The following is a 22,440-nucleotide window of genomic DNA, read 5'->3' on the forward strand; positions in this document are numbered from 1 at the left end:
CATTAGTTAAGAAGCCACAAACAGTGGGTGCAATATTGTTAGAAAAGGAAAACTCATGTGCTCAGGTCTAGAATAGGTATAATTTCTCATAAGCTCAGCATTCAGGATTTGGGGTAGGGTCACACTGAGAAAATACTGAGGTTTGAGCTCTTAATAACTACAGAAGCACAGAGAATGGGAAAGTAGAAACCGTTTAATTGAATTGATTTATGAAAGGAGATTGACACTTTCAATATGCCACAATCCTTGTTCCTTATTTTAGAGGGAGGGAGGGAGGGAGAGGGAGAGGGGGGAGAGAGAGAGAGAGAGAGAGAGAGAGAGAGAGAGAGAGAGAGAGAGAGAGAGAGAGAAACACTGGGGTGAGAGAAACATCAATCGGTTGCCTCCTGTACAAGTCCTGACCGAGGCTCAAACCTGCAACCGGGGCATGTGCCCTGACCAGGAGTCAAACCTGCCACCTTCTGGTGTGAGACGACACTCTAAGAAACTGAGCCACACTGGGCAGGGCACAATGCTTGTTAATAAGCAGGATAAAATGCAAGTATCTCAAGTTGCATTTCATTTGGGGGAAAAAACCCACACTGTAGGCAGGAGCTATACACACCCTCAGCTGCAGCTGAGAAGGGACACCTCCAACTCAAGTTGAGATCAACAGTATTGGGAGAGGGGAGGGACAGAAAAGGTCATGTATACACATATCTCTTGGTAAATAATTCACTGTAGATCCTTACCTTTGAAGAATAAGAATTATCTGAGAAAAATGAAATATTGTTTTATTGACAAAGAACTTTCAAAAAAGATCTGTATAATAATTGCTAACTTTTATGGCTTTGTGCTAAGTACTGTCCTAGAAGCTTTATTTGTATGAACTTCTTTGATAATAGATAATAACGGGACCTACCCTCACAAAAACTAAAGAGGGTAGGTCCCATTATTATCTATGATCATACCAGACAGGTAAGGAAACTGAAGCATGGGATGGTAAGTAAATTCCAAATACCTGGTAAGTAGCTGAGGTGGGTTCACATTCAAGCACTCCTGCTCCAGGGCCTATGGAACGCACTGTGCTTAGCTTCTCAGTACTCTCAGTCAGTATCTGCCCTAACTGTAATTGGAGCTAGGAAAATACATGAAAAAAAGGAAACCCATAATATATTAGAACACTTCATTGAAGACAAGCAGAATTAACACTGCATCCAAAAGCCAGTGATCTTAAAATATCTGAAAAACTCTTGACAATTTTGGGGAAAAATAAAGAGAGGAAATGGAAAAAGATACAGAATCAACAAGTAAATGGTATTTCTTAAAGATAAATAAGCCCTAACCGGTTTGGCTCAGTGGATAGAGCGTCGGCCTCTGGACTCAAGGGTCCCAGGTTCGATTCCGGTCAAGGGCATGTACCTTGAATGCAGGCACATCCCCAGTAGGAGGTGTGCAGGAGTCAGCTGATCAATGTTTCTAACTCTCTATTCCTCTCCCTTACTCTCTGTAAAAAAATCAATAAAATATATTTTAAAAATATAAAAATAAAAAAAATAAGAATGGTATTCTGAAGCAATAATCTAATCTAATAATAGACAAATATGCAAATTGACCGCACCTTCGCTACACCTAAACCACGCCCACCAGCCAAGCCACACACACCAAACAATCAGGATGAGTATGCAAATTACCCCAACAAAGATGGCGGCTAATTTGTATATCAAGACAGCGTCCAAAGAAGCCAAGAGCTGCAGAAGGGAGTAAAGCTTCGAAGAAGCAAGCAAGTGGGGGGGGCGGGGGGGAGGAGAAGGGAGGGGCGGAGGCGGGGCCGGGGGCAAAGGGAAACGCGGGCGGGCCGGAGGAGAAGGCGGGGTGGAGACAAGGGCGGGGCGGAGGCGGGGCCGGGGGCGAACGGAAAAGCGGGCGGGCTGGAGGAGAAGGCGGGGCGGGTGACAAGGGCGGGGCGGAGGCGGGGCCGGGGGCGAACGGAAAAGCGGGCGGGCTGGAGGAGAAGGCGGGGCGGGTGACAAGGGCGGGGCGGAGGCGGGGCCGGGGGCGAACGGAAAAGCGGGCGGCCTGGAGGAGAAGGCGGGGCGGGTGACAAGGGCGGGGCGGAGGCGGGGCCGGGGGCGAACGGAAAAGCGGGCGGCCTGGAGGAGAAGGCGGGGCGGGTGACAAGGGCGGAGCAGAGGTGGGGTAGAGTGCAGCAGGAAATCCTATTGCAGGATTTTTCCTGCAACGGGAAAGCTAGTCTCTATATAAAACCCTAATATGCAAAAAGACGAAATGGCAGAACCGATCAAACGGTTGCTATGATGTGCGTTGACCACCAGGGGGCGCACGCGGAACATGGTGGGCATTGGCTGCAGTGGGATGGTTGAGCAGGTGAGCAGGGGCACCAGACCAATGCGGGGCGCCGGTCGCTGTCATCAGGGCGAGCCTCTGGTGGTTACTGAAAATTCTTAGCTCCCACGCGCCGCAGTCCCTCTGGGCGCTCGCACCTGCTGCTGGCGTTGGCCCCACTTGCACATGCTGCTGGCGCTGGAGCTGCCACTCGCACCCACAGCCAGTGCCTGGTGCTGAGCCTGATCACCCCTCAGGGCTTCTTTACCTGCCCCTGCTCCTGAGGGGTAATCGGGGTCGGCAGGTGCCTCTCGCACCCGCTGTCAGCAACAGCCCCGCACGCACCCGCTGCAGGCGCCCAGCACACGCAGCACTGGTCCCGATCACATGGCGTCGTCCAAGGATGCAAATGTGGCTGCCGGCCCTGATTGCTCCTGAGGGCTTCTCCACCTCACCCTACTCCTGAGGGGTGATCGAGACAGCAGCCGCCACTCTCACCTGCTTACAGTGCCAATCGCTCCGTGCCATCAGCAGGTGTGAGCAGGGCCAGCACCATCAGCATGTGGGAGCAGTGGCAGCAGGAGCAGGGCTGCCTGCAGACAGGGGACCGTGGACCGTGGCGGGAGGGGCCAGGCTGGGGCGCAGAGGATGGGCTGAGACCTGCCCCTGTGCCTACCACAGCCTCGTGGCCCACAGTTCCTTTCAAGGTGCACGAATTTGTGCACTGGGCCCCTAGTTATAATATAGTTTTTTAAAAAATGTTTTTATTGATTTTAGAGAGAGAGGGAGAGGGATAGAGAAACATCAATATGAGAGACAAGAACTGATTGGCTGCCTCCCACACGCACCCCAACTGGGGATTGAACCTGCAACCTCAGTATATACCCAAACTGGTGATCTTTTGGTTTATGGGATAATGGTCAACTAACTGAGCCACCTGGCTAGGACAATTGCAATATACTTTCTTTTTTTTTTTTTTTCTTTTTTTTTTTTTTAATGAATCTTTATTGTTCAGATTACAATTGTTTCTCCTTTTTCCCCACATATCTCCCCACCACCCAGTTCCCACCCCCCTCTGCCCTTATCTCTCCCCCTCCCCCCCACTGTCCTTATCCATAGGTGTATGATTTTTGTCCAGTCTCTTCCCATACTCCCCACACAGACACCCCTTTCCGCCTGAGAATTATCAATCCACTCCCATTCTAGGCTTCTGATTCTATTAAGTTCACCAGTTTATTCTGTTCCTCAGATTTTTAATTCACTTGACTTTTAGATTCACTTGTTGATAGATATGTATTTGTTGTTCATAATTTTTATCTTTCTTCTTCTTTTTCCTCTTTTTAAAGAATACCTTTCAGCATTTCATATAATGCTGGTTTGGTGGTGATGAACTCCTTTAGCTTTTTCTTATCTGTGAAGCTCTTTATCTGCCCTTCTATTCTGAATGATAACTTTGCTGGGTAGAGTAGTCTTGGTTGTAGGTTCCTGCTATTCATCACTTTGAATATTTCTTGCCACTCCCGTCTGGCCTGCATGGTTTCTGTTGAGAAATTAGCTGATAATCGTATGGGAGCTCCCTTGTAGGTAACTAACTGTTTTTCTCTTGCTGCTTGTAAGATTCTCTCTTTGTCTTTTGCTCTTGGCATTTTAATTATGATGTGTCTTGGTGTGGTCCTCTTTGGATTCCTTTTGTTTGGGGTTCTGTGCGCTTCCTGGACTTGTAAGTCTATTTCTTTCATCAGGTGGGGGAAGTTTTCGTTCATTATTTCTTCAAATAGGTTTTCAGCATCTTGCTCTCTCTCTTCTTCTGGTACCCCCATAATTCTGATGTTGGTTCGCTTGAAGTTGTCCCAGAGGCTTCTTACACTATCTTCAACTTTCTGAATTCTCTTCTCTTCATGCTTCTCTGGAGGAGTGTCCTTGGCCTCTTTGTATTCCAAATCTTTGAGTTGATTCTTGCAATCCTCTAGTCTGCTTTTGGGTCTCTGTATAATATTTTTTATCTCAGTCAGTGTATGTTTAATTTCTAGTTGGTCCTCATGGAATTTATCGGCCTTTTCCATGAAATTCTTGAAAAACCTTATAACCGTGGTTTTGAACTCTATGTCCAGTCGCTTGTTCTCCTCCATTTCTTTGGTTTGGGATCTGTTTCCTAGCCTTCTCATTTTCGCTGCTTCCCTGAGTTGGTAGGGTAGCTTTGTGTACTAGGTGTCCTATTGGTTCAACGGGTCAGCCTCCCAGTTACTTGAGGTGGACACTCTTGGTGTACCCTTGTGTACTGTGTGTCCCCCAGCAGGAGCTACAGCAAGGGCTAGTTTTCTCCTCCTTTGCTTGGGCGGATTTGGAGCAGTCTGACTAGAGCTACAGTTAATTTGGTTGAGCTGTTACAGAACAGGCCATTTATATGCAAAAGCCGCTGTGTGGAGCCTGGGCGGGTTTGTAGAATGTGCGGGGCGGGGCCTCAGGGCTGGGCGGGGTCTCAGGGCGTCACTAGGCTGGGGCGTGGCCAACGGCGATGGCTGCCTTCAGCCCTCTCTGCCTTTCCACGTTTCCAAGTCCCTGCGCCCCGCGCTCCAGCGCAGTAAACAATGATTGCTGGGCGCACCTCTGCAAAAAAGTCACTCTCACTTTCCGACCCGATGGCAGAGAGTCCAGCTTCTCCCCGTAGGTGTCTGGGTCCCCCGAATGTCCCCAGAAACTGGATTTCAGAGTGATCGGGAGCTTGTCTCCCTGCGGGTTGAAGAAAAGCCGCGCACCCAGCAGCCCGCCGCCGGCCCGATTCGCGTGCCTCCGTACCTCAGCTTTTCAGCGTTTGTGCTCCTTTCTCTTCTTAGCTGTAAATCTTCCACTCAGCCAGCTTTCCCGTGGTTCTGGGTGGTAGATGTTTTGTCTTTTAGTTGTATTTTTGAAATTGTTGTGTGAGGCAGCAGATTAGTTGTTTAACTATGCCGCCATCTTGGTTCCTCCCCCGCAATATACTTTAAAAAAGTTATTTGTTTTAGTACTAAGGAGGCAGGTGTTGAAGGTCTTATTTCATTAGCAAAATTAACAGAATCATACTAAGACAATCTGGAGGAAACAGTGAAAAAAAATAATTCTTCAAACGTCTAGGTAGAAAAATGTGTAGCCTGTTCTTAATTCCATTATGGTAAATGCCGGAAGACAAGGAACAAACATCTGCATAATATTTTTAACGGACACCTAGCTGGTTTGGCTCAGTGGATAGAGGGTCTGTCCCAGGTTTGATTCCAGTCAAGGATGCATACCTCGGTTGCAGGCTTGATCCCTAGCTCTGGTTGGAGCTGGTGTGGGAGGCAACCAATCGATGTGTCTCTCTCACACCCATGTTTCTCTCTCTGTTTCTCCTCCTCCCTTCCACTCTCTAAAAATCAATGGAAAATATCCTTGGGTGAGGATTAACAACAACATATACATATTAATGGAATCTATAATAATAAAAGCATAATGTGCTAATTAGACTGGACATCCTTCTGGACAACTTTCCAGATGAAGCTGGGGCTGTGAGGGAAGCCCGGGTCCCGGGTGCCTGCTGGTGGCTGGAGGTAAGCCCGGGTCCCGGATGCCAGAGGGAAGCCAGTGCCGGCAGCCGGGGGAAGGAAGGCCTACTCTTGCACAAATTTCGTGCATCGGGCCACTAGTAAAGTAATAAAAGCCACTAGAAGGTGTGTGGGCACACAATAGTTTAGAAATATAGCACTGTGATGTTTCCTCAAATAACGATGAAAAAAATAATCCAAATTAAGAAATTAGGAATGTGAAACTTTAAAAGTTTTTAAATGGTTAAGGACTGGTTGGAGATGAAGGTTAGTGGTAAAATAGGAATAAACATTTTACAGTTGGCTGAACAATTGGGGTTTAGGGGGCCGATTTCCTGTGCAGTCAAAAATCTGCATATAGCCTGACTGGTGTGGCTCAGTGGTTGAGTGTCAACCTATGAACCATGAGGTCATGGTTCAATTCCCAGTCAGGGTACATCTCTAGGTTGTGGGCTTGGTCTCCAGTAAGGGTGTTGGTGCAGGAGGCAGCTGATCAATGATTCCTTCTCATTATTGATGTTTCTATCTCTCCCTCTTCCTTCCTCTCTGAAATCAACAAAAATATATTTTAAGAAAATCTGCATATAACTCGATTCCCCAAGAAATAAGTTGTCCTTCAGTATCTGCGGGGGATTGGTTCCAGGACCCCCTGTGGCTACAAAAAACCAGAGACGTTCAAGTGCCTTATATAAAACTAGAGGCCCGGTGCACGAAATTCGTGCACGGAAGGGGGGGTCCCCTCAGTCCAGCCTGCACCCTCTCCAATCTGGGATCCCTCTCACAATCCTAGACTGCTGGTTCCTAATTGCTCACCTGCCTGCCTGCCTGGTCACCCCTAACTGCCCCCCCTCCCGCTGGCCTGATTGTCCCTCACTGCCTCTGTGTGCTGGCCTGGTTGCCCCCAACTTTCCCCCGCTGCCAGCCAGGTCACCCCCAACTGTCCCCTCCCAGCCGACCTGGTCGCTCCTAACTGCCCCCCCTACCCCCCGCCGGCCTGGTCACCCCCAACTGCACCACCCCCACCAGCCTGGTTGCCCCTAACTGCCCCCACCCCGCCGGCCTGGTCGCCCCTAACTGCCCACATGCTGACCTGGTCACCCCTCACTGCCCCACCCCTGCTGGCCTAATCACCCCAAATGCCCTCCATGCCAGTCTGGTTGCTCCCAACAGCACCGCCCTGCCACCTGGTTGCCCCCAACTGCCCCCCTGCCCGCTGGCCTGGTCGCCCCCAACTGCCACCCCCTGCTGGCCTGGTTGCCCCCATGCAGCCTGCTTGTTCAGTCGTTTGGTGTCCCTCACTAACTCACCTGCTGGCCTGGTTGTAGGCAGCCATCTTGTGAGGGCATGAGGGTCAATTTGCATATTACCTCTTTATTATAAAAGATGGCATAGACCAATGCATACAGGTGGCCTTTCATATCCACAGACTCCCAGTACAGGTATTTACTGAAAAATATCTGTGTATAAGTGAGCCAACACAACTCAAACTCATGTTGTTCAAGGTCAACTGTATATGCTAAATAAGGGCAAATGACCATATAAATAAAAAAGAGTTCTACATTTTAAATTACTATAGAAGGTAAGAGTTGAAAAGGCCAGTTATCTATACTAATAAAAGTCTATGTGGTTGTCACGCCCTCACGCCGGGATGCCCTTACTCCATGATGCCTTCATGCCATAACAATCCATCACCAGAAGGCTGCGTGTGCAGCAGGCGCGCACAGGTGGGTAGGGACATGACGCAGCGTGCGTGGTGTGGAGGTGGGTCCCGTGGCTCTGCGTGGAGCCGGTTCCCAGCGACCTCTTTGGGACAATCCATTGAGGAGCCCCAGATGGGTGGGCGGGGCCTGCAATGATCGTGGGGCTCCTGCACTGTGAGAGGGCACAGGCCAGGCTGGGGAACCCCCACCCCCAGTGCACGATTTTCAGGCACTGGGCCTCAAGTAAAGTAAAAAGAGAAGTAACTTCTAAATTTATTAAAAGGAAGAAAGTGTTAAAATAGGACAAGCACTATTCTGTATAAAGAAAAGATTATTCAAAGTAAAATTATACAGAATCCAATAACAAGTAGAAGGGCACAGAAATAATTTTTTATGGAGGATGACAGGAAAATTTAGCACACAATTAGGAATTGACTGTGATCCGCCCTTAAGAACAGGGACGTCAGCAGATGCCACCTCTGCCTTCTGACTTATGCCCACTACAAATCAATATTTTCTAGAAGGATCTTGTACACGTCTGGCACCTCAACTTTTGTAGGTGCTACTCAAAGATCAGGCCCTTGGATCACCCGGCTTTGATAGCCAACAAGGCTTGCACTCTTGGGTCCAACAAAAACTAAAGCAAAGCAGGTATTAATGGGCACATAACCCCCCATGGCCCACTGCCATCTGCCCGGAAGGGCCCTAAGTATATTCTTTCCCAGCTCCGGCCTCATGTTAGTTTCTAATCAGCCTGCATCTAGGTATTCACTGCAATCCTCCCTTTTAGGACACTGGTTTTTGGCACATCTTCAACTATTGGGAGCAACTAAAAACAAAGAAGGCAGCAAGGACAGTTGCAACAGTTTAAGAGGCAGTAAGGAGCTCTGGCAGGCTGTGTCCTACACAAGATCATTCTGTTAGGACTGGGAGAGGTGGCTCTTTCATCTAGTGCAGAGAAACCAACCCAGAGAGTATAGGAAAATGAAGAAACAGAGGAATATGTTCCAAACAAAATAACAAAAAACATTCCAGAAACAGACCTTAATTAAAAAGAGACAAGTGATTTACCTAATAAAAAAATCAAATTGATGGTCATAAAGATGCTCAACAAGGTTAAGAGAATAAATGCATAAAGTGAGAATTTTAAAAGAGAAAGAAAATATAAGTATCCCATAGAATTGAAGAAGACAGTAATTACACTAGAAAAGTCAACAGAGGGGTTCAACATCACAAGTTAAGATGGCTAGAGGCTTTATGTGACACAATCAAGTGGGCAAATATATGCATTACTGGGGTCCCAGAAGGAGAAGAGAGAAAGGGGCGAAAAGTTTATTCAAAGAAATCATGGCAAGAAAACTTTTATAATCTGGGAAATTAAACAAAAAACCACACAAGGAAGCCCAAAGAGTTAAAAAAAAAAGGGGGGGGGGAAGAGCAGGGGATGCAGAGAGCCCCACACTGAGACACATTGTAATTAATTGTCAAAATAAAAGATAAGGAGAGAATCTTCAAAGCAGCAAGAGACACTTTGTTATGTACAAGGGAACCACAGTTAAGACAATAAGCAGATTTTTCAGCAGAAACTTTACAGATCAGATGGAGTGGCATGATATATTCTAAGAGTTGAAAGAAAAAACTTCCAACTAAAAAATTTTTACCAGCAAAGCTGTCCTTCAGAATTGAAGGAATGACAATTTACAGACAAGCAAGAGCTGAAGTTCATCATTAGTATACTGGCCTTGTAAGAAATGCTAAAGAGACTTCTTCAACCTGAAACAAATGGACACTAGTTAGTAACAAGAAAACATTTAAAAGTGTTCTCACTGCTACAGATAAATTCAGAATGTTCTAATGCAATGGTAGTGTACAGGAAATCACTTATAACTCTAATATATAGGTTAAAATACAAAATATTAAAAAGATGTAACTTCAAAAGTTAATAGGTATACAAGGTGGAAAATATGTAAATTGTGACATCAAAAACAAAATGTTGGGGGAGAAGAGTAAAAGTGTAGACCTGTAGTATGCATTAAATTACAGAGCTGAAAATACTTGTAAACACGAGGTATTTTATGTCAGCATGGTAGACACAAAGCAAAAACCTACAGTAGATACACATGAGATAAAGAGAATCTAAGCACAGCGTTACAAGAAAACATCAAATTACCATGGAAGACAGTAAGAGATAAAGAAATAAATGATAAAACAGCTAGAGGACAACTATGTACTGGTAAGTCCATATCTATCAATAACTATAAGTATAAATGAACGAAATTCTCTAATCAAAAGACAAAGAGTTGCCTGCCTAGCATTGCACAATGGTTGAACATCAACCTATGAACCAGGACATCACAGTTCAATTCTTGGTTGGGGCACATGCCCAGTTGCGGGCTCGATCAGTTTACCACTGTTAACATGTTCTATCCATTGTTGAAATGAGATATTTGTTTCTTATTAAAGTCTTATCCTTAAAGTCTATTTTGTACAAGTGCTTTCTGTTGCTTTCCATGCATGAAATATCTTTTTCTGTTCCTTTACTTTCAGTTTGCATGTGTCCTTAAAGCTTAAGTCTCTTGTAGGCAGCATCAATTTGGTTCTTTTCTTATACATTTGGTAACTCTTTGTGTTTTATATATAGTATTTTATATATGTTTATTGTCATATATATATATATATACTGATTTTAGAGATGGAGGGAGAGATAGAAACATCAGTGATGAGAGAGAATCATTGATTGGCTGCCTCCTGCACACCCCCTATTGGGAATGGAGTCTGTAACCCAGGCATGTGCCCTGACCAGGAATCTAACTGTGACCTCCTGGTTCACAGATCAACGCTCAACCACTAAGCCTTGCCAGTTCAGCTAAATTTTCACTTTTCACTATACATTTCATTTCCTTTTTGTTAAATTTTCATTTACATTTTATGTCCTTTTTGTTTTTAAACAAATAAATTTATTATAAAACGCTTTGTTTTTCAAACAGCCTTCTGGAATGAATTAAGTTCGAGAACTGAGGTTCCACTATATATCTTGACAGAAATGAAAATATATCAAAAGTTATGGGGAAGCTCATAGTGATAAAATCCTACATTAAGAATGATGCCCTAGCACAGTGGTTCTCAACCTTTTTAATGCCACAACCCTTTAATACAGTTCCTCATGTTGTGGTGACCCCAAACCATAAAATTATTTTCGTTGCTACTTCATAACTGTAATTTTGCTACTGTTAATGAATCGTAATGTAAATATCTGTGTTTTCTGATGGTCTTAGGCTTTACAGCAGCGGTTCTCAGCCTGTGGATAGCAACCCACAGGTTGAGAACCACTATCAGGGTCGCCTAAGACCATCGGAAAACACAGATATTTACATTACGATTCATTAACAGTAGCAAAATTACAGTTATGAAGTAGCAACGAAAATAATTTTATGGTTGGGGGTCACCACAACATGAGGAACTGTATTAAAGGGTCGCGGCATTAAAAGGTTGAGAAACACTGTTTTAAAAGGGGAAAAAAAAAAGAAGTTAAATGTGAAAAAATAGGAAATAGAAATTAGCCAATCAAAAAAGCATATAGTCGTTACCTTGGTTGTGTAGCTCAGTTGCTTGGGTGTAGTCCAGTGCACCAAAAAAGGTGGTCAGTTCGATTCCTGGTCAGGCATATGTGGGCTCGATTCCTATTAAGGGTGTGTAGGAGGCAGCCAACTGATGTTGCTCTCTCACATCTATGTCTCCCCCAACCGCCCACTTCTTTTCTCTTTGAAATCAATAAAAACCTTTTTTTAAAAAAGGAAGAAAAACATGCCCTGCCAGGTGTCACTCAGTGGTTAGAGCATTGTGGTTTGATTCCCAGTCAAGGACATGCATCTGGGTTGTAGGTCTGATCCCTGCCCAGATTGGGGCATATGTGGGAGGCAACCAATTGACGCATCTCTCTCCCGCTCCCTCCTTCTCCCTGCCCTTCCACTCTCTCTAAAAATCAATGGGAAAAATATCCTCAGGTGAGGATTAACAACAAAAAAATCCCAAAAAACAACAACAAAAAAGAAAAGTATGCAATTGTCAAATATGAGGTGATTTTGTCAGAAAAAAAATTAATCACATCTAATTTAAAGAGAATAAAAGTAAATATTAGAGGGAAAAATATTTAATTCAGAAAAAGCTAAAAGCCTGACTAGACCAATCAGCCGGGAGGAAATTAGGGGTAAAAAACGGAGTTTCTTCTGCAAAAGCCTCCAGGCCTAGATGACTTATTGGTGTTTTAGTTCCAAGGAACAGTTATTTCCCATTCTAAATAAACTGCTGCAGAAAACAGAAATAAGAAACGGTGTAAGCTAGAATAGCAGCTAGATGTTAGAGTGCTTATTATGTTCCAGACGTTGACCTAAATGCTTTACATATATTCTTACTTAAATATTGCATTGATATTAAAGCAGATACTATTTATCATTCCAAAATTAAGATAAACTAGAAAGAGATGGAAAGCATAAGCTTAAAACCAATCTCATTGGAAGGAAACATTTAAATAAAATGTTGACAATCCAAATTTAGTTATATTTGAAAAATCATTAAGATTACAAAGTATACATTAGGATTATTAATATAAAAACAAATTCATAGGTTTAATAAAAAACATTTTAACTGTTAGAAAAGAACCTAATTAAGTTGAACAGATACTCCTAATGTAAATTCTTAAAACACTATAAATAAAAGCCATCACACTTAACATTCTCCCTAAAATGAGAAAACCTACTTTATTATTAGTTGTATTAGGAATGTTAATCAGTGTAGTAAGAAGAAATAAATTTGGAAAATAATTATTTAAAGGTATTCTAGCCTTAGTAAGCAAAAACTAACCATGAAGAAAACCATTTTCTCTAAGAATTTCTCACTAAGGGGCACAAATATAAAATATGAAGTAAACAGATTTCCTATAGTAATGACCATGGCATGTTACTGGCACATCTTTAAAACATAGACTAATGCAGTGATGGCGAACCTATGACATGCGTAGCCATTTCTGATGACACGCGGCCGCTGAGGCGGCCGCATGCTGAGGATGAAACATTTGCTGCTCCTGAGGATGAAACATTTGCGAAATAATGTTTTTTCCTCAAAGTGACACAGTACCCGAGTTATGCTCAGTTTTTTGGCGAAGTTTGACACACCAAGCTCAAAAGGTTGCCCATCACTGGACTAATGGAACAGACTAGAGTCCAGAAGCACACACACACTTATCAGCTGATGACCATGGTAACAGTGCAATGTAATTGGAAAAGAATAGTTGTTTTTTCAGTAAATGTTGCTGGTTTAATTGGATATCTATATGGAGAATCAATTCCAGATAGATAATCAATGAAAATATAAAAGGTTAAACAATAAAACTTTAAGAAAGTATTTAGACATCTACTATCCATCTGAAAAGGGACTTGTGTGTAGAATACAGAAAGAAAGCCTACATATCAGTGATTAAAGGCATACAATCCAATGCAAAATGAGCAAAAACACCAACAGATACTTCACAAAGGGAGATAATACAAATGGCCAATAAGCATTTGAAATGCTGTTCAAGTTTATCAGGAACAACCAAAGCAAAACCACAATGTGAATGAAACTAGACCATCTCCTTACACCCTACACCAGAATAAACTCAAAATGGATTAAAGACTTAAATGTAAGTTGTGAAATCATAAAAATTCCAGAAAACATAGGCAGTAAAATCTCAGACATTTCTCATGGCAATATTTTTTCCCCTGATAAAACGGGACTATATCAAACTAAAAAGCTTCTGCACATCAAAGAAACCATCAACAAAATGAAAAGACAACCCACTAAATGGGAGAATATATTCACCAATGATACATCTGATAAGGGGTTAATTTCTAAAATTTATACAGAACTTATACAACTCAACACTGAGAAAACAAACTAACTGAAAAATGGGCAAAGGACCTGAATAGACAGTTCTCCAAAGAGGACAAAAAGATGGCCGATAGATATATGAAAAGATGCTCAATGTCACTTATCATTAGAGAAATATAAATTAAAACCACTATGAGATATCACCTCATGCCTGTCAGAATGGCTACCATCAATAAATCAACAAATGCTAGTGAGAATGTGGAGAAGAGGGAACCCTGGTGCACTGTTGGTGGCAATGCAGATTGGGGCAGCTACTGTGGAAAATAGTATGGAGTATCCTCAAAAAATAAAAAATGGAACCGCCTTATTATCCAACAATTCCACTCTGGGAATATATCTGAAGGAACCCAAAACACTGGTTTGAAAGAATATAAGAACCCATATGTTCATTGCAGCATTATTTACAACCAGAGGCCCGATGCATAAAATTCGTGCAAGGGGCTTGGTCCTAAAAGACCCAGCTGCCTCAGCCCTGGCAGCCCCGGCTTCATCCAGAATATTATCCGGAAGGCCTGGCCTGCACCCTCTCAAATCAGACATCCCTCTCACAATGTGGGACCGCTGGATCCTAACAGCTCACCTGCCTGCCTGACTGCCCCTAACCCCTCTGCCTGCTTGCCTGATCGCCCCTAACTGCTCTCCCCTGCCGGCCTGATCTCACCCCCAACTGCCCTCTCCTGCCAGCCCGATCTTACCCTCAACTGCCATTCCCTGCCAGCCTGATCTCACCCGCAACTGCCCTCCCCTGCTGGGCTGATCTTGCCCCAACAGCCCTCCCCTTACGGCCTGATCACCCCTAACTGCCTCTGCCTCAGCACCCACCACCATGGCTTTGTCCAGAAGGAAGTCGGACGTCCAGAAGATGGCCGGTTGACCCGGCCTAATTAGCACATTACTTTTTAAAAAATAATATATTTTATTGATTTTTTTACAGAGAGGAGGGAGAGGGATAGGGAGCTAGAAACATTGATGAGAGAGAAACATCGATCAGCCGCTTCCTGCACACCCCCTACAGGGGATGTTCCCGCAACCAAGGTACATGCGCTTGGCCGGAATCGAACCCGGGACTCTTCAGTCCGCAGGCCGATGCTCCATCCACCGAGCCAAACCGATTTTGGCGCACATTACTCTTTTATTAGTATAGATTATATAGGATAGGATTGCTTAAGTGGGGGGAGGGCGAGCCTTTTTCAGCAGGAGGAGATGCTCTTGGCAGACAAAAATACATAATCCCATATGCACTATACTGCCAAACAAGTCTTTAAAAAATTGAACTGCTTTCTTACACCTTACACCAAGCAGCTGTTGCCCTTAAAACCCCTCCTCAGCCCCCACCTTAGGTTCTGCCTATGCAGTTCACCCAGATTAGGTTTTGATTGGTCAGTTTCTTTGCCAGTCAGCATCAAAAACACTGCCTCCTAGGCAGCCATTGGCTCCTCACATTTCACTCAGATTTGGTTCTGACTGGTCGGTTTCTATGCTAGTCAGCGTCTCCAGGCCTGATCAGAAAGGCAGGGCTGACCAGCAGCCCCCACAGAGGCCCAGAGAGAAAGAGAGACGCGGTTGCTGGCGAAGCCGAGAGAAAGAAAGAGGCAATGGCTCATCAACAGCTGCCACGGAGGCTGCGGATCAGACCCTGCCTCTCTCTGGGCCTGATCTGCAGCCCCCTTGGCAGTTAGTGCTGGATTGCCGCGCCCGCAGCGGTGGCAGTCAGTGCTGGGTCGCCATGGCAACCCAGCACTGACTGCAGGACTGACTTTCGGTGTTCAGTCGAGCATTTGGTTGTTACAGACCCTGGGTTTTTACATATATCAGGATAGCCAAGATTTGGAAGCAGCCCGATAAGTGGATACAAAAGCTGTGGTACATTTACACAATGGAATACTACCTGGCCATAAAAAAGGGAAAACTTACCTTTTGCAACAGCATGGATGGATTCTGGTGAGTACTATGCTATGTGAAATAAGCCACTCAGAATCTAATGAACAAAATAAACTAACAAATAAAACAGAAATAGACTAATAGAAACAGAGAACAGACTGACAACTGTCAGAAGGGAGGGGTATTTGGGGGCTTGGGTGAAAATGGGGAAGGGATTATTAAGTTTAAAAAATTAAATAAATACACATACAGGACAACAGTATGGGGACTGCTAGAGGGAAAGGGGATGGAGAGGTGGAAGATGGTAAGGGAGCATAACTGGTGGTGGAGTCTTGACTTTGGGTGGTGAGTGCACAACGCAATATGCAGGTGATGTGTTATAGAATTATATACTTGAAACCTGTATGGATTTATTAACCTATGTCACCACAATAAATTCAATTAAAATAAAAGCATAAAAAAGCCTTTTACAATGGGATACCAATACTTCAAAATGGGTTGAAGATAATATCAAGTATTAACAATGATATAGAACAACTGGAGCTCTCCTTATAGTTTGATAGTATGATTTGGCACAGCCACTGTTGAAAAATGAAAAAGCTAAATAAGGTTGAATATATCAACCCTAGGACCCAGCAACTCCTCTCCTAATTATATATCCAACTGAAAAGTGTAATACATTCACTAAAAGTATGTACAAAAATATTCAGAGAGGTTCTATTCATAATAGCCCCAAACTGGAAATAACCTAAATGTTCAACTATAAAATGGATTATGCATGGTATAATACAAAGTAAACACAATGAAAAGTACACACCATTGAGGATAAGATAGAATTATACACATGACATCTCATTATGTTCAGCAAAAGAAGTTATGAAAGATTGACTATATACTACAGAAATCCATGGTTAAAGAAGAAAACAAAGGTGAAACTATGGTGCTAGAAGTCAGGAAAAGTTATCCCCGAGGCTAGCAGTTACGCAAAGGAAGTGTGAGGGGATTCCAGGGTACTGGAAATGTTCCATACCTGATCTGGGTGGTCAAGTGGATGTGTATACTTTTAGAAAATTCATTGAACTGTTTGAACTTAATAGTTGGTGCACTTGTTCTATGTTATGCTTCCATAAAAATTTTACATTAACAAAAAAAGCAATAACCAGTTAAAACAATGTAATAAAGAGGTCCCGAAAAATAGCAACAAACAAAATACCCAGTTAAGCAAGACATTTATGAGAAGATAAATAACTTTAAAACTATTAGATAGTAGAGGCCCGGTGCATGAAATTCGTGCCCTCCGTAGTCCGGGAAGTCCTCGGGGGAAGTCCAATGGATGGCTTAGGCCCGCTCCCCATAAGCCGGCAGTTGGACATCCTTAGCACTGCCGCCACCACTGCTGTGCTTGCCAGCCATGAGCCCAGCTTCTGGCTGAGGCGCATCACAGCAACTGGTCATCGTGCTGTTTGGCTGATTTGCATATTAGCCTTTTATTATATCGGATACCATATTGTCATTACCATTTTCTTTCAGTACCAGGTATTATAGGGTTAATGTACTTCAAATGAATATTCCAATAGAATTTTAATTGAAATAATACAGGTGATTTTAAAGTTAATCAGGAGGCATAAAAGGGGTGAGCACTTAAAAAATAAGAAGCCACAATGAATACAAAACCATAATGATTTAATCAGTATCACAGAAAACTTGTATGACATAGTATATAGTGTATGTATATAAACTTAATACAGCCCCAAATTTGATTTTATACCTTTATGGTTAGCTGGGTTTCATAAATCAGATATTTAGGATTTAGAAACCGGTGATAATACAGCTGAATATACTTCATAAGCATCCTATGGAGGAAATGACAATTTGCTAGTAGGAATATAAATTAATTTTCTGGAAGAGTTTGGCAAAATGATTGAGATCATTTTGATTTGGTAATTCCACTGCACTCATTTTGATTTGGTAATTCCACTGTCTAAAATGTCTCCTATGGAAGTAACTGATAACCAAAACAAAATTTATTTACTGGTAAAAGTACGTTCACTACTTTTTAATAAATAATGTAATTTCAAGAAGCTGGACCTGAGGCTGAAAGATAGTAGCTTGAGAAATGGATCACTGCAGAATATATAGTAACTAGAGGCCCAGTGCATGAAAATTCATGCACTGGAGGGGGGGGGCTCAGTTCAACCTGCCCCCTCTCACAGTCTGAGAGCCCTCAGGGGCAGGAGGCAACCTGGCAATCAGGGGAAGGTGACGCTCCCATCACACGTCTGCTGCTGCCACTGCCGGCAGCGCAAGCCTTGGGCCAGCCCTGGGCAGCTGAGGGCGGGTCCGGTTGCACCATGCGCCTGCTACCCCCCTCCCCCCGTGGGGTTGAAAGGACTGGGGGACTCCGGCAGGGCTGAGGGGACTGGGTGCCGCCAACTTTGTGATGGTCAATTTGCCCATTCCCTCTTTATTAGATAGGATGTGCCTTTGAAATTACTCCCATCAAAGTTAAATACAGGTCTCCCTAATAGTCCTAACATCTAGCCTGTGGATAAATGCTAATGGATGCTTTTCTCATGTACAGTTTCAACATCGGGGTTCCAACAATATCCAGGGCTAAAATAATCACAAATTTTAAATACAAGATTTTTCAGATTTAGCACACACTGACATCAACCACTAAGTAATGTCCTAAATTAGGAGTTTATCTTTACATGTAGTTGTGAAAGTAGCTACAAGTTTTTGTGGTATACTTTAATCCTAAAATGTCATCACTGGGATTTGACTGTTAAAAACAGGTTACCAGATAATAATACTACAATTTAGTCCAGCATGCTTGGACTTTGAAGGAAAAATGGGGATTATGTTTTTGATCTTGAACATAAATGAAAGCTCTAAATACAAGCTGTCTCTGGACATTTCTAGTGGCTGCTGGCCAGTGAACTAAGAATCTTGAACAAAGTGAACTTATTTTATTTGTACATGAATTTTTAGTGCTTAGCACATATACATACATATTAACTGAATGAAAAAAAAATCTGTAATTCTCAGCATTATGTAAACTTCTGAAAAAACATGCAAGAATTGACTTGCAAAGGAACGTAACCAAATACCTAAATAAGAATGACTGCCAATATGAAAGAATTCAAACTTTAAGTTAATGAAAATATTTATTCAAACCTAACTGTATTACAGTACCAAGTCGAGTTAAACAAACATCAACTGTATGATGTTCCTTAGGAATAGACTACTGCCACATCAGAAAATTTTTTACAACATAAATTTCTGCAGTGAGATTCAGCAATTAAGATGTGATTTCCACATGGAGAAATGTTGTACGGAGTAGAATAGATTTCACTTTTTAAAGGCCCAGTATAAAAAAAAAAAAAGTTGAGGAAAATGACCCTCTAACAGTACATACATCTGTAGAAAAAAAGCTTAATATACTGATATTTAACCAAACAGAAAGCACTTAAGAGAACATACTTTAATGTCTAGGCACAATTGGTCAGATACTAATTATAATTTCTATTCTCATTTAAATGTTTAAATCAAGCCATCAACTTAACTGATGTGTGTAAGTCTAATACAGAGAAGGCACCTCTCATTCTCCTTTTTGAAAGTAACTCTTTATAACATTTTAAGGAGCACAGAGACAATGCACTATATCTGAGTATAGATATAGTTATTTAACAGCCCATTTTAGGAGAATCTACATTAAAATATAAAACTATGATTTCTCTTCTTACACCTTATGATGGGCATGGCTTTCTAAGAGGATATCAGAAGATAATCCTTCACATAAGCTTTAAAATAGGATACAAGATTTAAATTAAGTGTGCATTGGTCACTACTACATAAGGAGTTCTAAGAATTAGTGCAATTCTTTAAATCCCCAGTATTTAGGGGAAAAGTATATACATCCCAAGAAATCTCAACCAGTACATAACCAAACCTTTTATGGCTCAATAGTCCACTTAAAGTTCTGTAAAACATTTTGAAAGTTATAAACAAAAGATCAGAACACTCATGTGGTTTAAAAAAATTCTCTCTTTAAAACAAAGAGACCAGAATGACCAGAAGAAGTATAAATTTCAGGAATATAATCTTTACTGCAATTATAAGAAGGGGTGATAAAATATTCACTGTAGAAAACCCCCCAAACTGTTATTTTCTGATTGCTTTACTACCATTGGAGGTGGTTATCACTTTTGTACTATTTAGTGGCTATGTCTTTATATGTCTCGTTGGACAATTACTGAAGGCAATTTATAAGGAAAAACATTATCTTCCCTCCCCCAACAGTGAGAAATTATTCCAGATAAATAAAAGCCTCAGAATTAGGTATCATAAGTAAAAAAACACAGTGTTAAGAACATTGGGTTGATTTAACCTCTATTTCAACAATGTTTACACAATATTTACAATATGCAATTGTCAAAGCTATACAGATTTGCAGAATGGCTTTACTTACATATCTGCAATTTTTCCCCCCCAAACAAAAATATAACAGGTAAATCTATTTACAAACTAGGAAGCTGCTTCAGAAACAGCATGATTTAGATATAAAGTGAAATTTCAGTATAATGAAAGTGCAGGTCAAGCTTTTAGTTTTTGTCAATATCTCATTCCCTACACTCACAGTTTAAGGGATACGAGTTTTAAACAGCTATTGTTCTTATATGTTCAGCATGTTTACTCATCATAATGCAAGGATAACAAAAATTTGTCCACATCCATTCCAGCTGGAAATGAACTGGGCAGCTTCTTTTTCTGTCAAAAAATAAATAAATAAATAAATAAATAAACAAATAAATGAAACAAATAAATAAAAAAGTAAAAAGAAAAAATAAACCTAAGTTAACATATTGAACTCAAACAAAGCCCCAAAACTTTCTTAAATTACTTAGAACATTTTATCGAGTTCTTCCATATACTAAAATTTTTGACAAATTTTTTTCAATTTAGAATTTTAGTTTTACAGAGAAGTAGAGCCAAATATAATAAAATCTGTCCTTTCCTCTCTCTTCCACTCACTCTAAAAATCAATGAAAAAATATACTGGGATTAGAATAATAAAATATTCCGATGGTTCTCCAACATTAGTTTAGGGCAAAAGACATTATACAAATCCAGAGTGTATAATTGCTGAATGAAATATGATACAACATAATTTTTATAAAGTGATCATTATTGCCAAACAATAAACCTTAGAAAGGTTTACTAAGATTTTAACACTATCAGGTACTTCTCAAGTTCCAAACATTTAATATATACCAGGCACTTTACAAACACTACATTTAGGTAAGGTAATGTGGTAACCTTTGGTTAATGATGAACCTGAGACTCAGGGAGCTATGGCCTTAATCATAATCACAGAAGCAATGAAAAGGAGATGCAGGATTCAAACCCAGGCTGGCATGGCAGCAAACCCTAGACTCTTTCCCTGATACATTTTAAACACCTTTCTTTCTATTCAATCCACTTACTAGATGGGTAAACAGATTAGAAACCAAAGAACTTATAATACTTACTAGGGGCCCGGTGCACAAAATTCATGCACGGGGTATGTGTGTGTGTCCCTCAGCCCAGCCTGCACCCTCTCCAACCTGGGACCCCACGAATGTTCAGTAAGGTAGCTATGGTAAAAAATGATGAGCTCTCTAATCTGAGCACTGAACAAAGGGCAAAGGTATAATTTTGAAATTAAGACTTTCAAACTTGCCTTGATTCTCTTCTTTTTCATTGGTACTGACGAATTTGAAAGATTTTTATTAGAAGTACGGGAGTTTCGCTCACGCTCATCTAATTCTTCAATTTTCCGCTTTTTTGTGGTGTTCCTTGCAGATGTTCTAAATTGTTGTGTATTGTCCTTTAGAGGAGTTGCTGAAGTAGTCCTAGAGATGGCTGCTCTGGAGAGAATCATTAATGTGTGCGCAGCCATGTTCACACTGTTTTCACTCCCTGCTTCACTGGCAGGGCTGCAGGCCGGCAGGTCAGGGGTGACAGGAGGGACCATTATCTTGGGTGTGCTACCGTCTTCAATGAGCCGCCTGCTAGAGGGGATCTTGATGCCATCGGTAGGTTCTTCTTTATGTTTTTCCCCTGCCCCTGCGCCAGGTGTCCGGGGCACGGACAGATGAGCACTGTCCACGAGCCTGTTTACTGGGCTATGACGCTGAGCATCCTGTAACATTTCTGTGGTATGTTTGCTTAGTGGGTTAATCAAAGAACTGGCAGATTTGGTTTGTTCCTGTTTTACATCCTTCACAGCTGCACCTACGGAAATGACATTTTTACTGTTTGAGGATGTGCCTTGTTTTTTGGTTAGTTCTTGCAGTGACGCTATAGTCTTCTCATTTCGTAAACCTCCATTTTGCTGCCCATTAGACAGTTTTAAAATTTCTGGATTTTTCTGTCTTTCCACATCATTGCATAATTCATTCTCCTTATTAGCTGTTGCTTTATGGAAAGATTCAAGTCCAGTTTCTGTTGATGAAACTTTCTTTTCTGACTGAGCTTCTTTTATGGTATGTCGGCCAATGGCAGTTTCTGATTTAGATAAAATCTTAGGCACAGGAGGTTTCTCTCTCTCTCTTTTGAGAGCATTATTAGAAGAGAGTTTTAAGGTAGAGGACAGCATGGGTGAGCCAAGATTAGGAAATGAAATGTCATTCCTTTCTTTGCTCTGGGACACCATCTTATGGTTTGTCCCTTGTGTATCTGCCACGGGAGCAGTGCTATCAAAACAGAGCACACGCCTGTGGCTTTCCAGAGGTTTGCTAGTTGGAACTACATTCTCTACTGAGAAGGGAATTGTGATTTCTTCGAGTTTTTTTCCATGATCTGTTGTCATATTCTTGTCAGAAACTTCAACTCTTAAAAAAAAGAAAAAAGTTACCTTTAGCAACTTATAAAGAAATCTTTTACATGTTAAATCTGTGCATTCAAATTATCTGATAGAAACTACTTTTATGCTCACCTTTGTGCATGACATCCAACTAAATGACTTGATGAATCCACCAAATTATTTACCTGCTTTCCTGGAATTATAA

At 41.9% G+C, this 22,440-nt stretch overlaps 1 protein-coding gene across 1 annotated transcript in view; it reads right to left on the bottom strand.

Annotated features, from left to right (window-relative positions):
• Nucleotides 1-17,050: 17,050 nt before the first annotated feature.
• Nucleotides 17,051-22,440, bottom strand: part of LOC103299224 (protein NPAT) — a 62,522-nt gene continuing 57,132 nt past the window's right edge. The window contains exons 16-18 of the mRNA XM_008156074.3: nt 22,368-22,428; nt 21,111-22,263; nt 17,051-20,158 (exon numbers count right to left, since the gene is read on the bottom strand). Coding sequence (XP_008154296.2) covers nt 20,081-20,158; nt 21,111-22,263; nt 22,368-22,428 — 1,292 coding nt within the window. The 3' untranslated portion in view covers nt 17,051-20,080. The remainder of the gene's footprint in view (nt 20,159-21,110; nt 22,264-22,367; nt 22,429-22,440) is intronic.

Source organism: Eptesicus fuscus, chromosome 13 (genome assembly GCF_027574615.1).
Source record: "Eptesicus fuscus isolate TK198812 chromosome 13, DD_ASM_mEF_20220401, whole genome shotgun sequence".
NCBI lineage: Eukaryota > Metazoa > Chordata > Mammalia > Chiroptera > Vespertilionidae > Eptesicus > Eptesicus fuscus.